Source organism: Capra hircus, chromosome 4 (assembly GCF_001704415.2).
Source record: "Capra hircus breed San Clemente chromosome 4, ASM170441v1, whole genome shotgun sequence".
Taxonomy (NCBI): Eukaryota; Metazoa; Chordata; class Mammalia; order Artiodactyla; family Bovidae; genus Capra; species Capra hircus.
This window is the reverse complement of record NC_030811.1, coordinates 87500280-87515615: the sequence shown is the minus strand read 5'-3', so window position 1 is coordinate 87515615 and position 15336 is coordinate 87500280. Positions and strand designations below refer to the sequence as shown.

At 41.4% G+C, this 15336-nt stretch overlaps 1 protein-coding gene across 2 annotated transcripts in view; it reads left to right on the top strand.

The window, feature by feature from the left end:
• Positions 1-15336, top strand: part of ABCB1 (ATP binding cassette subfamily B member 1) — a 102731-nt gene that overhangs the window by 75312 nt on the left and 12083 nt on the right. For both annotated transcript variants that reach the window (XM_018047299.1, XM_018047300.1), the window contains 3 exons: positions 7867-7967; positions 10402-10542; positions 13571-13727. In XM_018047299.1, coding sequence (XP_017902788.1) covers positions 7867-7967; positions 10402-10542; positions 13571-13727 — 399 coding nt within the window. The remainder of the gene's footprint in view (positions 1-7866; positions 7968-10401; positions 10543-13570; positions 13728-15336) is intronic.

The window sequence follows — 15336 nt, the reverse complement described above, 5'->3', positions numbered from 1 at the left end:
CTGTATTGGCAAGCGAATTCTTTACCAGTGCCTGAACCACCTGGGAAGCCCCGTTTACCCTTTACCCTAACACATTTTGCTGGGGATGGGGGAGCATGTTGCATGCTTGCCTGTTTGTTATTGTTGCTTGATTTGCATTTTGAATCTCCCCTTTTTTTCCCAAAAAGTTTTACTTTATATTGGAGTATAGTTGATTAACACTGTTGTGTTAGTTTGAGGTGTACAACAAAGTGGTTCAGTTACACATGTCTCTGTTCTTTGTCAAATTCTTTCTTCACTTAGGTTATTACCGAGTTTTGAGTAGAGTTGTTGTTTTGAACAGATGTGTATACGGCAGTTGCTCTGCTCCTCAGGGTGGCCTGTGAGACAGGTTCTTCTATTAGCTCCTTTCATAGGGGAGGCTGAGGCACAGGCAGGTAATGCCACAGTGCCTTAGAGCTCATAAGTTTCAGAGCCACGATTCAAACCCAGACAGTCATGCTCCCAAGTTGTACCTCAGTTAAGAAACAAAGAGGTCTTTGACATATACAGACTACCATGTGTAAAATACATAGCTGGTGGGAAGCTGCTGTTTAACACAGGTAACTCAACTCAGTGCCCTGTGCTGACCTAGAGGAGTAGGATGGAGGGGAAGCGGGAGGCTCAGAAGGAAGGTGGTATACGTACACTTAGAGCTGATTCACATTGTTGTACAGAGGAAACCAACACAACATTGTAAAGCAGTTATCCTCCATTAAAAAAAATAAAACAGAGTCTGCTGATGGTGGAGCATAGTCTGATATCACATGATCTGTATCACTGCAGAAATGAGCAGTCAGAGCCGAGCTCCCTCAGAACTAGGCCTACCGTCCAGGATAGGGTGACATCTACCTGTGGACCCTCCAAGGTCCCTAAGAGTCAAGGCAGTGACCCGGGCAGATCCAGTGGCCTTGGGTCCTTTGTCTCTGGACCAGGCACTTCACCAATAAGGATGATGAAAGGGGTCCTTTGGTTGGTTATCAGCACTCACGCTTTTTCCGTTGCCTCCCTGCTCTCTCCTCTGACTTTCTGTAACCTATGTCCTTGGGATTCCTTCAGGAAACTTCTTTGGATCAGCTTTAGTGCTTCTCAGTGATTGTCTGGGGGAGAAAGTCCTCATGTGAGGTTTCCCTTTGGTCCTGAAGTCCAGCAGCATGGTGCTGGCCCTCGGACATTGGCTGTGGTCAGGCCCAGGTGACGCTGGCCCCTGGCAGGGAGTCCGTCCTGTGACCAGTCACTCCATTTAACCCTGTCCTTTGTGGGATTTTCCCCTGTGGTGTTGATTCGTCTAATGAGAAGATGGAAAAGCGTGCACACGAAGAAAGTGCATTACTGTTTCTGGTGTCATCCTTTACGGAGGTGTTCAAAGTGCCCCAGAGAGGAGGTTCAGGTTGTTTGTAGGAAGAAGACCAGTCGAAAGCTGATTCATTGCAAGCCACAGGTTTTCCGTCGAAGTGTTGCGTTAGCTTTAAGACTCTGGTAATTTGTTGGAAGTCAGGCAGGTGAAGGGGTACAGATGGAAACAGAGATGTTTGAGTTTAGCAGGTTTTCTGGATAAAGGTCGGGAGTGAGGTAAATGCTCTAAATCAGTGGTGGTTCATGAGAGACATAAGAGCAGGTAGGGGAAGTGATTGCTGCAGCAACCAGTCTATGAAATAGTAAAAGTCAGCTCCCATCTGATCATCAGTCTCAGGCTTCCATTTATTGATTGTTTATTATATACCAGGCATCATGCTAAGAATGCTACATGTTCTCACTTGATACTCTCAATAACCCTTTTGAATTACCCTGTTAGATCATAAAACTCAGGGTTCAGAGGAGTTAGGTAACTTGACAAAAGTCACATAGCAGCAGCCTAATTGGTCCCTTTGTCCACGTTTTATATTTGTCTAACAGAGGCCACAGTCATCTCTTATAACACAAATAAGGTCTTGCTAACCACCACCCCTCCAGTGACTTCTGATCACACTGGCAATAAAATCTGACAGAATGTGGTCCACTGGAGAAGGGAATGGCAAACCACTTCAGTATTCTTGCCTTGAGAACCCCATGAACAGCATGAAAAGGCAAAAAGATAGGACACTGAAAGAGGAACTCCCCAAGTTGGTAGGTGCCAAATATGCTAGTGGAGATCAGTAGAGAAATAACTCCAGAAAGAATGAAGGAATGGAGCCAAAGCAAAAACAATACCCAGTTGTGAATGGGACTGGTGATAGAAGCAAAGTTCGATGCTGTAAAGAGCAATATCGCATAAGAACCTAGAATATTAGGTCCATGAATCAAGGCAAACTGGAAGTGGTCAAACAGGAGATGACAAGAGTGAACATCGACATTCTAGGAATCAGTGAACTAAAATGGACTGGAATGGGAGAATTTCACTCAGATGACCATTATGTCTACTACTGTGGGCAGGAATCCCTCAGAAGAAATGGAGTAGCCATCATGGCCAACGAAAGAGTCTGAAATACAGTACTTGGATGCAATCTCAAAAACGACAGAATGATCTCTGTTTGTTTCCAAGGCAAACCATTTAATATCACCGTAATCCAAGTCTATGCCCTGACCAGTAACGCTGAAGAAGCTGAAGTTGAATGGTTCTATGAAGACCTACAAGACGTTCTAGAACTTACACCCCCAGAAAATGTCCTTTTCATTATAGGGGACTGGAATGCAAAAGGAGGAAGTCAGGAAACACCTGGAGTAACAGGCAAATTTGGTGTTGGAATGCGGAATGAAGCAGGGCAAAGACTAATAGAGTTTTGCCAAGAAAATGTACTGGTCATACCAAACACCCTCTACCAGAACCACAAGAGAAGACTCTACACATGGACATCACCAGATGGTCAACACCAAAATCAGATTGATTATGTTCTTTGCAGCCAAAGATGGAGAAGCTATATACAGTCAGCAAAAGGAAGACCAGGAGCTGACTGTGGCTCAGTTCATGAACTCCTTATTACCAAATTCAGAGTTAAATTGAAGAAAGTGGAGAAAAACAATAGACCATTCAGTTATGACCTAAATCAAATCCATTATGACTGACTATACAGTGGAAGTGAGAAATAAATTTAAGGGACTAGATCTGATAGACAGAGTGCCTGATGAACTATGGATGGAGGTTCGTGACATTGTAATGAGCCAGGAATAAAGACAATCCCCCAAAAAAGAAATGCAAAAAGGCAAAACAGCTGTCTGAGGAGGCCTTACAAATAGCTGTGAAAAGTAGGGAAGCGAAAAGCAAAGGAGAAAAGGAAAGATATACCCATTCGAATGCAGAGTTCCAAAGAATAGCAAGGAGAGATAAGAAAGCCTTCCACCACGATCAGTGAAAAATAGAGGAAAACAATAGAATGGGAAAAACTGGAGATCTCTTCAAGAAAATTAGATACTAAGGGAACATTTCCTGCAAAGATGGGCTCAAAAAAGGACAGAAATGGGCTCAATAAAGGACCTAACAGAAGCTTAAGTTTAAGAAGAGGTGGCAAGAATACACAGAAGAACTGTACAAAAAAGATCTTCACTACCAAGATAATCACAATGGTGTGATCACTCACCTAGAGCCAGACATCCTGGAATGCGAAGTCAAGTGGGCCTTAGCAAGCATCACTACGAACAAAGCTAGTGGAGGTGATGGAATTCCAGTGGAGCTATTTCAAATCCTGAAAGATGATGTTGTGAAAGTGCTGCACTCAATATGCCAGCAAATGTGGAAAACTCAGCAGTGGCCACAGAACTAGAAAAGGTCAGTTTTCATTCCAAACCCAAAGAAAGGCAGTGCCATAGAATGCTCAAACTATCACACAATTGCACCCATCTCACACGCTAGCAAAATAATGCTCAAAATTCTCCAAGCCAGGCTTCAGCAATACATGAACCATGAACTTCCAGATGTTCAAGCTGGTTTTAGAAAAGGCAGAGGAACCAGAGATCAAATTGCCAACATCCGCTGGATCATGGAAAAAGCAAGAGAGTTCCAGAAAAACATCTATTTCTGCTTTATTGACTAGGCCAAAGCCTTTGACTGTGTGGATCACAATAAACTGTGGAAAATTCTGAAAGAGATGGGAATACCAGACCACCTGACCTGCCTCTTGAAAAACCTTTATTCAGGTCAGGAAGCAACAGTTAGAACTGGACATGGAAAAACAGACTGGTTCCAAATAGGAAAAGGAGTATGTCAAGGCTGTATATTGTCACCCTGCTTATTTAATTTATATGCAGAGTACATCATGAGAAATGCTGGACTGGAAGAAGCACAAGGGGGAATCAAGATTGCCTGGAGAAATATCAATAACCTCAGATGTGCAGATGCCACCACCCTTATGGCAGAAAGTGAAGAGGAACTAAAGAGTCCCTTGATGAAAGTGAAAGAGGAGAGTGAAAGTTTGGCTTAAAGCTCAACATTCAGAAAACTAAGATCATAGCGTCCAGTCCCATCATTTCATGGAAATAGATGGGGAAACAGTGGAAACAGTGACTGACTTTATTTTTCTATGCTCCAAAATCACTGCAGATGGTGACTGCAGCTGTGAAATTAGAAGACGCTTACTCCTTGGAAGGAAAGTTATGACCAATCTAGACAGCATATTGAAAGGCAGAGACATTACTTTGCCGACTAAGGTCCGTCTAGTCAAGGCTATGGTTTTTCCAGTAGTCATGTATGAATGTGAGTTGGACTATAATGAAAGCTGAGCACCGAAGAAGTGATGCTTTTGAACAATGGTGTTGGAGAAAACTCTTGAGAGTCCCCTGGGCTGCAAGGAGATCCAGCCAGTCCATCCTAAAGGAAATCAGTCCTGAACATTCATTGGAAGGACTAATGCTGAAGTTCAAACTCCAATAATTTGGCCACCTGATGCTGAGAGCTGACTCATTTGAAAAGACCCTGATGCTGGGAAAGATTGAGGGCAGGAGGAGAAGGGGACGACAGAGGATGAGATGGCTGGATGGCATCACCCAGTGGACGTGGGTTTGGGTGAACTTCAGCAGTTGGTGATGGACAGGGAGGCCTGGTGTGCTGCATGCGGTTCATCGGGTCTCAAAGAGTTGGACACGACTGAGCAACTGAACTGAACTGAACCTCCACCCCTCTTGTGACTTCTGATCACACTGGCAATAAAATCAACCCTGGATTATGAAACTCTGCGTGAGCCAGCCCATGATGACTGCTCTGACCCTGTCTTGCGCTGCTGTCTCCCTCATCCACCCTGCCCTTGCCCCATGGGCCTCCTTTCAGTTCCTACAAAACTCCAAGCTGGTTCCCTCTGGTCTTCATAGCTCTTCTGAGAGGTCTCTCCTGACATTCGAGTTCATTCCTAACACTTTTCTGCACTTGCTGTTTCTTTCCCACTTGTTTATTGATTAATGACCGTCTTCCCTACCTAGGTGGGGACCAGTAGCATATCTGTTGTTTCCCTTAGAAGGACGGAGCAGGTCCAGGATTGCAGAGCAGGACTGTGTGATCTCAGAGCCGGCTCTTAAAACCTCTACACTGCTCGTGATCTCTGCCCCATTGATTTCTGTCACATTATTCACAAATGAACATTTTTATAGAATCAGTGCTTTTTCTTTTTTAGAAATAAAAGCCATAATCACGCTTGAGTTGCTACAAGGGTAGAAAGAGAAGTGTGAGGTTTTTCAGGAAATGTATGCATATTTTTTGCATTCCTAAAAATTATTTAGTACATGATGGTTTCTGAGGGAAACCCAGTGCTATCGATATTTCCTCCTCTTGAATTACAACTTCTCTCTCCTCACAGTGGTTACTGAGTCTCTATGTAAAATCTGGAGCAAATGAAGCTGTGAGGATGCAGAATACTAATTAAGCCTTTTCCTAATTTCTTCTTGTGTGACAAGATGAAGATGATTGTGCAGTGATTATATTTTTTACTCATTATTGAAGGTGTGTAACTCATGAACTCTCACTTTTATTGGGCTGTCCACGCACTCTATAAAGTGATGACGATACAAACCAAACAATACGCACTGGCGTTAGAAAAAATGTGCCCAGAAAATAAGTATTTCTTAAAATCATTACATTGGAATTCACAGTAAAGTCTGGTTTTCTTCAGCAGACAGTTTTAAAGTTTGCTGAATTTTCTTAACTATTGCAAAGTAAGCCTCTTTTCTTTGTTTGAAGCCTCATAAATGAAAATATTTCTACCAATGATTATCTCTGAGGGTTTGATTGGAGGTGGGTTTTTTTCCTCTAACTTTTTGCTTTCTGCACTGTTACTGTTTTCTAAAATAAGTATAATTTTTATAATATGTAAAGAATTGCATAAAATATTTTAACATAAATTGAATCTGGACATTTCCCTGTATTTGTTAGTAGCTTATGGTAAACTTAGTTCAGTCTTGTTGGCCTGCTGGGTCAGAATATAATATTTTTAACTTTATTTTTAAAATACTTTTTTTTTGTTTTTAAGAATATGGTATTAATTTCTTTCTTCTAGTAGCCTTTTGTATTAGTCTTTAAAACCAGAAACATCCTGTCAAATATTCACTATTATCTTTGAAGGTAGGTATTGGTATAGGGTTCAGTAATCAGTGAGATTTTGGATTTGTGATTTTTTTTTGCCATAAATCACTCTCATATAATTGAATTTGTCTGTATTAGAGTCAGTTCTGACCAGGGAAGAGGCCAGAGAAAGGAAGTACATCTTAATATGGGTAATTTCTCTTAGTGATTTATAATTTAGACTTACAATCTAAAAATTATTTGTCTTAAAATTAGAGTTAAAAGGGACTCCAGAGACCCTCTTGTCTACCCTCATTTTATAGATGAGAACAAGACAGATGTTTTAAGGTCCCACACTGAAGCAGGCTGAAATATCATTTTGTATTGTACACTGGTGTTTTCTGTATTTTCTATAGCCTTTTTACCCCGACTCTAAAAGGTGGTAAATGATGTATTCGTCCTAATGAGATAGCCTTGTTGGAAGTTAACTTTCAACTAAAGCATAATCAAATGATAGAAACTTTCTGGAAAACAAATTGTTAATATGTGCTATACTCCTTAAAAATTATTTTCTTTGATTTTGTTAACTCACTTTTAAGAATGTCTAAGAGAATAATTTAATTGGGACATAAATGTACAAGGATGTTTTCACAGCAGTCTTTTTAATAAGAATGGAAAACTTTGTTCAGTAAAAGCTTTGTTCAGTGGCCCTTTAAACAACTCATTGTTAATATATATATTTAATAACCTTAGAAAAGGCTCTTGATATTTGTTAAAGTAAAAAATAAGACTGTAAAGCCAAACATAGAACTTCAGTTCAATTTTATTAAACAGGTATGTTTTTAGAAAATAACAGCATGTAAGGTATTATGTAAAATACACCAATATGTAACTTTTTATTACCTTCTTTACCTTTTCAGTATTTAACAAATATTCTGTAGTTGTCTCAAATGACAATTATGCAGAGAAAAATACAAACATTATATAGTTTTAATAATAGCAATTATAATGATATTATAATTTATATATAATAATTATGAACTGAAAATTATGTGACCATCATAAAAGAAAGAGCACTTCAATAGAGGTAAAATACTGAATTCTCAGGTTACTTTCCCTCCTGTAAAGCTATGTGGCTTTAGGTAGCGGCCTTCATCTGTTGACATTTGAGAATCTCTCTCTGTAGAGAGGAGTTTAAATTAGCTCATGTTCTTTCCAGATCTAAAACTCAATTTAATAATGTACTTAGTATCTCTTTCAATAGCAAAGAAACTCAGAGGTCATGATAAATATTATTTAATATGTAATATTAATCTCTCTAGTGGAATTCCAACTCATTGCCACTGTTGGCTTTTGTACCTTTAGTGACGGAGTGTTCTTTCTTACAGATTGCCACTGAAGCGATAGAAAACTTCCGGACTGTTGTTTCTTTGACTCGGGAGGAGAGGTTTGAATATATGTATGCCCAGAGTTTGCAGGTACCATACAGGTAATAGCCACTGATGAGTAGGAGGGAGTATGGGGAGGTTTTCAATCATCAGGTTTGTTTTCAGGAAAATTACTTTGACCAGAAGGTAGGGAGTAAGTGGAGAGACTTCTAGAAGGGAACCAATTGGGAAGCAGTTGTAATTCTCCAAGAGAGGAATCACGGGACCTGACCTAAGGCAAGGACATCTCTGAGGCAGATCCAGTGAGAACAAGTAACCGAGGGCAGGGGAGGGAGCGAGGATACTGAGAATGCCTCTGACCCTGTGTTTGCGTGATGACCCTACTACATGATTCTGCTGGGAATGAGTTCTTTGTGGAACATGAAATTCGGGGTGTCTGTGAGGCTTGAGGGGGTGCTTCCTGAGGACACCCTCCCTTCCTTGTTCTCTTTACCTGTCTCCAGTGCAGACCCTTTGTCCTTTAATGAACTCACGGTGAGTGCTCTAAAAAGTGACGTGGATACGAGCAGGCCCGACCTCTTTGACTCTCTTGTTTCTTATACGATGAAAGGAGCAGACTTGGGTTTTGTAATAGAGCCTTTTTAAAGGAAAAAAATTGTTTAAATCCCAGTCCTCGAAACAGAAGCAGAGGTGCTCTGCTTGAAACAGGCCCACTCACCAGTCTGTGCCCATACCACCCAGCTCCATGTGGCTCAAAACCACACATGTTAACTCCCTGGGGGCGCCTTCCCTAAAGCCCCAGAGGGTTAGTGCCTCCTCCTCTCTTGCTGTAACGTTTTACAAGGGAAACTTCCACTGCATGAGTCATCCAGCTCAGCTCCTGGGTCCCCAAGGACAAGAACATAGCTGGCACCTCTGCATGGCCCTTCACGTCCCTGCAGCTCATGGGTGTTGGGTCAACACGTGTTGAGCAACTGTTCAGTGTAGAGTACATATATGTTACATGTCCACGGGTGGGGGAAATGGGAAGGAGTACCTTCAATTCAGTTCAGTTCAGTCGCTCAGCCATGTCCGACTCTTTGCTACCCCATGAACCACAGCATGCCATCCTTGGAGTGCTGTCCATCCCTGTCCATCACCATCTCCTGGAGTTCACTCAAACTCATGTCCATTGAGTCGGTGATGCCATCCAGCCATCTCATCCTCTGTCCTCCCCTTTTCCTCCTGCCCTCAATCCCTCCCAGCATCAGGGTCTTTTCCAATGAATCAACTCTCGCATGAGGTGGCCAAAGTATTGGAGTTTCAGCTTCAGCATCATTCCTTCCAAAGAACACCCGGGGCTGATCTCCTTTAGAATGGACTGGTTGGATCTCCTTGTAGTCCAAGGGACTCTCGGGAGTCTTCTCCAACACCACAGTGCAAAAGCATCAATTCTTTGGCACTCAGCTTTCTTCACAGTCCAACTCTCGCATCCATACATGATCACTTGAAAAACCATAGCCTTGACTAGATGGACCTTTGTTGGCAAAGTAATGTCTCTGCTTTTGAATATGCTACCTAGGTTGGTCATAACTTTTCTTCCAAGGAGTAAGCATCTTTTAATTTCATGGCTGCAGTCCCCACCTGCAGTGATTTTGGAGCCCCCAAAAATAAAGTCTGACACTGTTTCTACTGTTTCCCCATCTATTTGCCATGAAGTGATGGGACCGGATGCCATGATCTTCACTTTCTGAATGTTGACCTTTAAGACAACTTTTTCATTCTCCTCTTTCACTTTCATCAAGAGGCTTTTGAGATCCTCTTCACTCTCTGCCATAAGGGTGGTGTCATCTGCTTATCTGAGGTTATTGATATTTCTCCTGGCAATCTTGATTCCAGCTTGTGCTTCTTCCAGCCCAGCGTTTCTCATGATGTACTCTGCATATAAGTTAAATAAGCAGGGTGACAATATAGAGCCTTGATGTACTCCTTTTCCTATTTGGAACCAGTCTGTTGCAATACATGAACCGTGAACTTCCAGATGTTCAAGCTGGTTTTAGAAAAGGCAGAGGAACCAGAGATTAAATTGCCAACATCTGCTGGATCATCAAAAAAGCAAGAGAGTTCCAGAAAAACATCTATTTCTGCTTTATTGACTAGGCAGAAACCTTTGACTGTGTGGATCACAATAAACTGTGGAAAATTCTGAAAGAGATGGGAATACCAGCCCAACTGACCTGCCTCTTGAGAAACCTATATGCAGGTCAGGAAGCAATAGTTAGAACTGGACATGGAACAACAGACTGGTTCCAAATAAGAGTGCCTTAACCCCGAAGAAACTGTTCTTGTCCTTGGCTTATTTTACCTTGACCTCAACACTTCAGGGTGTGGTTAGTTCTCCGTTAAAGTGGAGATATGAGGACCAAACTTAATGTTTTGGAAATGAAACCCACTTTGTCTGCTATGCCACCATCCCCTACTGCTAATGCATCAAAGATTATGTTTTAAGGACTGAGAAATGAAAGTCAAGTAAATGTGAGAATGTCTTCTTTTCAGAAACTCTTTGAGGAAAGCGCATGTCTTTGGAATTACATTTTCCATCACTCAGGCAATGATGTATTTCTCCTATGCTGGCTGTTTCCGGTTTGGTGCCTACTTGGTGGCCCAAGGCATCATGGAGTTTCAGGATGTTCTCTTGTAAGTATGGGGCTCCTATTGACAGTCGGGCTCTAGAAATGAAACCAAGGAGCATGTGCTTCATGCCTGGATAGGAAGCCTTACTGTGAAGCTTCATGAAGAGGTTTTGGTGATTTAGAAGTTGGCATTTTGCCTCTGAGTCTCTGTGTGTTACTCTGAAAGCATCCCATTTCATTTGGAGAATTGGTATCTGCCCTTCTCCCCAGTACTGACTCACACATTTGACCTTCTCAAATCCATGTCTAGGTGGGGTTTGTGATTCATCGAGGGGTTTCCAGCAGGCCTGGGTGTTTGGGAAGGAGCCTCACCCAGAGTCAAGTACTTAGTTCCTTTGAGAAGATTCTGAACAGGGCAGCTAAAGAATAGATGTGGAGCACTGAGTTCTGAGAGCCCTGGAATATTCTAGGATACATTTGCTTTGCTTGATAAGAGAAAAGGAATTAGAAGGTAAGAGCTGGAGAAATTGAGGAATGAAAAAGGAAAGCTCCATGGGAATATCTGGCTCATCACTCTGAAATGCAGAAGATTGTACCTGGGTCAGAAGACAGGCCTGGACTTCCTTCTAAAATACTGAATATACAGTTAAACTAAAATATGTGGTTTGGTAGTGAAAAGTGAGTGTAATTTTTCTGAGTGTCTTGATTTGGTGATGTGTGAGCTGCCCTTTGATAGCATACCATACTCAGTGGTGACAGTTTTATATTTAAACCAGCATCATGGAAACTTGGAAGTATGTGTCAGTATAACATTCCCATCCTATTTAGACGTCGATCTGTGCATGCATTCCAGGTTTCTCAGGATGACCCCAACAGAAGATTGTAAAATTTCCACCCAACCTCTCTGACAGATGATATGCAGGTGCTCTTTATAACTATGACCAAAAGATTATAATCAGGCATCACTGGTATTGGTGCTTGATTAGATAATTATTTGATAATTATTGCTTTGAAAGTAAAAGTGTAGTCATTCAGTCATGTCTGACTCTTTGTGATTCTATGGACTGTAGCCTACCAGGCTCCTCTGTCCATGGGATTTTCCAGGCAAGAATACTAGAGTGGGTTGCCATTTCCATCTCCAAGGGGTCTTCCAGAGCCAGGGATTGAACTCAGTTCATTTCAGCTCAGTCGTCTCCAACTCTTTGTGACCCCATGAACCGCAGCACGCCAAGCCTCCCTGTCCATGACCAACTCCTGGAGTTCACCCAAACCCATGTCCATCAAGTCACTGATGCCATCCAACCGTCTCATCCTCTGTCGTCCCCTTCTCCTCCTGTCCTCAATCTTTCCCAGCATCAAGGTCTTTTCCAATGAGTCAGCTCTTCGCATCAGATGGCCAAAGTATTGGAGTTTCAGCTTCACCATCAGTCCCTCCAATTAACACCCAGGACTGATCTCCTTTAGGATGGACTGGTTGGATCTCCTTGCAGCCCAAGGAACTCTGAAGAGTCTTCTCCAATGCCACGGTTCAGAAGCATTGCAGGCAGACTGTTAACCGTCTAAGTCACCAGAGAATCCAAATTAGTGCTTTACTCTGAGGTTAAGGTATTCAACTGATGGAAGTTACTGACTCTTGGATTGTTAGATTCGGAAAAGCAGTCTTCTGAGTGAGGGATAGGGGAGACCTGTCTGAAGAGCTATCTGTTTGAAAAAGATCCCACAGGTCTAGATAAGAAGACCAAATGAACCATCTGAGTGATTTGTTCCGAGGTGTTTAGAAACAGCGCTGCGGGCTCCGTTAGCTCAGGCATAGAGCCCAAAGAAATGGATCTGTTGGACTCATGGTATGATCCTGGGAAGATCCCCATGTTGTATCGGTTCTAGGCCCACTGTTTAAAAAGACATTTTGATCAATGTGTCCAGAGAAGGGCAGCTGGAATGTTGGGAGTGAAAGGAGTTACCAAAGATGCACAGGGCTTTTTAACTTATATTCCAGTTCTTTGAAGGGCAGTATTAGGCAAAAGGACGTACATTTCTCCTTGATTTGAAAAGGAACTTTTTAACAAAAGACTTCCTCTAGCAAACTTCCTCCTTCCTAAAACAAAGGATGGGAGCTGGCCTGGGGTGTGTGCCCTGGCACAAACTTGGAGAGCTGGACTCGACATCCTGTGAAGTCCTTCCCGACTTGAAGCTGCTATGATTCTCATGATGTAGATTAAGGATGGCCTTGTAGGGACTTCGTTGGTGGTCCAGTGGTTAGGACTCAGTTGCTTTCAGTACTGTGGCCTGAGTTCGATCCCTAGGGGGAACTAAGATCTCAGAAGCTGCAGCATGGCCAAAAAACCCCAAAAGAACTCAGTGCATCTTGAGAGCAGCACACTATCTGGCTGTGTAAGGAGCTCTCTTCCTTGCTGCATGGCTCACAGCTTTTCTAAGGCTCTGATCCAGTTCCCCAAAACTGCCTATGTCCATTATTGATGGCCACAGATACTGCTACAAGGCAGCCACCCACTAGCCCCCAGGAATGCACAATAGTGAACATTTGTTCTTGGCTCTGAAGTCTTAAGTGGGTCAGCCAGGCAGTTCTGCTGTCTGGGCTAGGCAGAGGAGATCTCAGCTGGGCTCACGCGTGGGTGCAGTGAGCAATGGGCTGGTTGGCTGGGGCCCACACAACACTCTTCTGTCTGTGCCTTGTCCTCCAGCAAGCCAGCCGGGCTTGTGGTTGTGACAGGAGCATGCAAGGCCCCCTGAATCATAGGCTTGGAGCTGGAAACCGTCGCTTCCACCACATCCTGTTGGCCAGAGCAAGTCCCTAGGCCAACCCAGATTCCAAGGGTAGGAAGACAAATTCCACTTCTTCCATGGAGAGGCTGCAAGGTCACGTTATAAGAAGGGAAAAACCCAGAGAGAGATGAAACATGGGGTCATTTTACAATCAGTTAACCACACTGATATGAACTTATAGGAAACGGTTGTCTTATTTTTTGGCTAATGTGTTGGGATTCTTTGAGGTAGCGCTCTCAGGTTGTAGAAGTGTCACTCTGGCATCGCAGTCGGTAACTCTTGACACGTTTTGTCTTTGTTGTTGGCAGAGTGTTCTCAGCTGTTGTCTTTGGTGCCATGGCTGTGGGACAGGTCAGTTCATTTGCTCCTGACTATGCCAAGGCCAAAGTGTCAGCAGCCCACGTCATCAATATCATTGAAAAAATTCCTCTGATCGACAGCTACAGCACGGAAGGCCTAAAGCCGGTCAGTTTCGTGTTTTGAGTATGTGACCTGCTCCTAACTGATGAATGAATGGAATCTAAGTGGAAGTTTAATAAAATCTGTGCTTGTACTTGCTGGTAGTAAAATGAAACTTTCTTGATCATGGGTTCATTTTATTTATTTATTTATTTTTTTTTTCTTTCTTTTCGTTTATTAGTTTTAAGGTATTGACACCATCATCCTCCAAAAAAGGACCAGTAAATTTATTGTTTTCAGTATTTACATATCGACTTATGTACTTAAACCTATTTGAAATACTTTTAATTCATTAAAATTATGTTCTTATGCTTAAAGCGTCCTATTTTGAGTGACAGGAACCTCTTTAAATTGGTTTTTGCATACTTTTGGCATGTCGTTAGTAGTCTTATAAAACAAACTCTTGTAAATTATTTTTTATTTCCTAATATTATATGATGTTTAAGGCTTTTCTTTTTTTTTTTTTTTTTTAGTTGGCATTAAATAGTTTAATGAACACATTAATTAATATTTTCTTTCTCAGACTAAAAATACAAACTCATTTTACATATGAATAAGTAGCATGAGAACATATGTTAATACTCATTATGACAATGATATTTTTGAAAATTTGATATGTGCCATGTACTGGGACAAATACTTTATATCATTTATCATATTTGATCCTCACAAACACATCATAACATTTTAGATACTTTGGATACTTATCCTTCAATTATTAGGAAAGTAAAACTTAGAAAACATAAATCATTTGAATAGGTCACAAAGCTTGAAAGCAAATTGGAATCCAGACATTCTCAATTAAGAGACCTAGAAAACAAGAATTTTCATGTAAAAAGTCCAAATGAATAAATAACATTTCAATCTAAGTCCCGACCTGGAGTTACAGTTACTAGAAAGTTTGTGGATAGTAAAGAATGGTTTTTATCAATAATAAGAATCATCTTTCTCTTCATTACACATGTTTAATGGTTCATCCTAAACACTAGGTAAGACTTTAATACTACAGTATGTAAATTTAAGAATGAATAGATATAATGATATAAAATGGTATATGCAGGAATTTTTTGACAGAATCCTAGTACTACTTCTTTAAGAAACTGAAAAGACTGAAATTAGTATTCTATGAGAAAATGTCTCTATACTGGTCTGCTCTGAATTTTCCTATCATCTTTTTTTTTTTTTTTTAATTTTTTTATTTTTTTTTTAAATTTTAAAATCTTTAATTCTTACATGCGTTCCCAAACATGAACCCCCCTCCCACCTCCCTCCCCATGCTGATAATATTGATGCATGTTAACATCTAGTACTTTTATATAACAAAGCCACAGGGATATAGGAATACTGCCCATTTTATACACAAATCCTGCGAATCAGGTTTTATTATGTGTAGGTAATTCTGTTATAGCTTTGGGTTATCACATTTGTATTGTGTTAATGAGACATGCGGTGGGAACACTGACCCTTTTAGATCTGTATTACTTTCTAGCAGTTACAACTGAAGCTTGATTGGAATCCAAGATTGCTGCCTTCTGATACCTGGCAGTACAGAGGATTGGCTCTAAAGTCAGTTTTCAGGATTGCAGCAATGAAATATACTTTCACTGTCCTGATT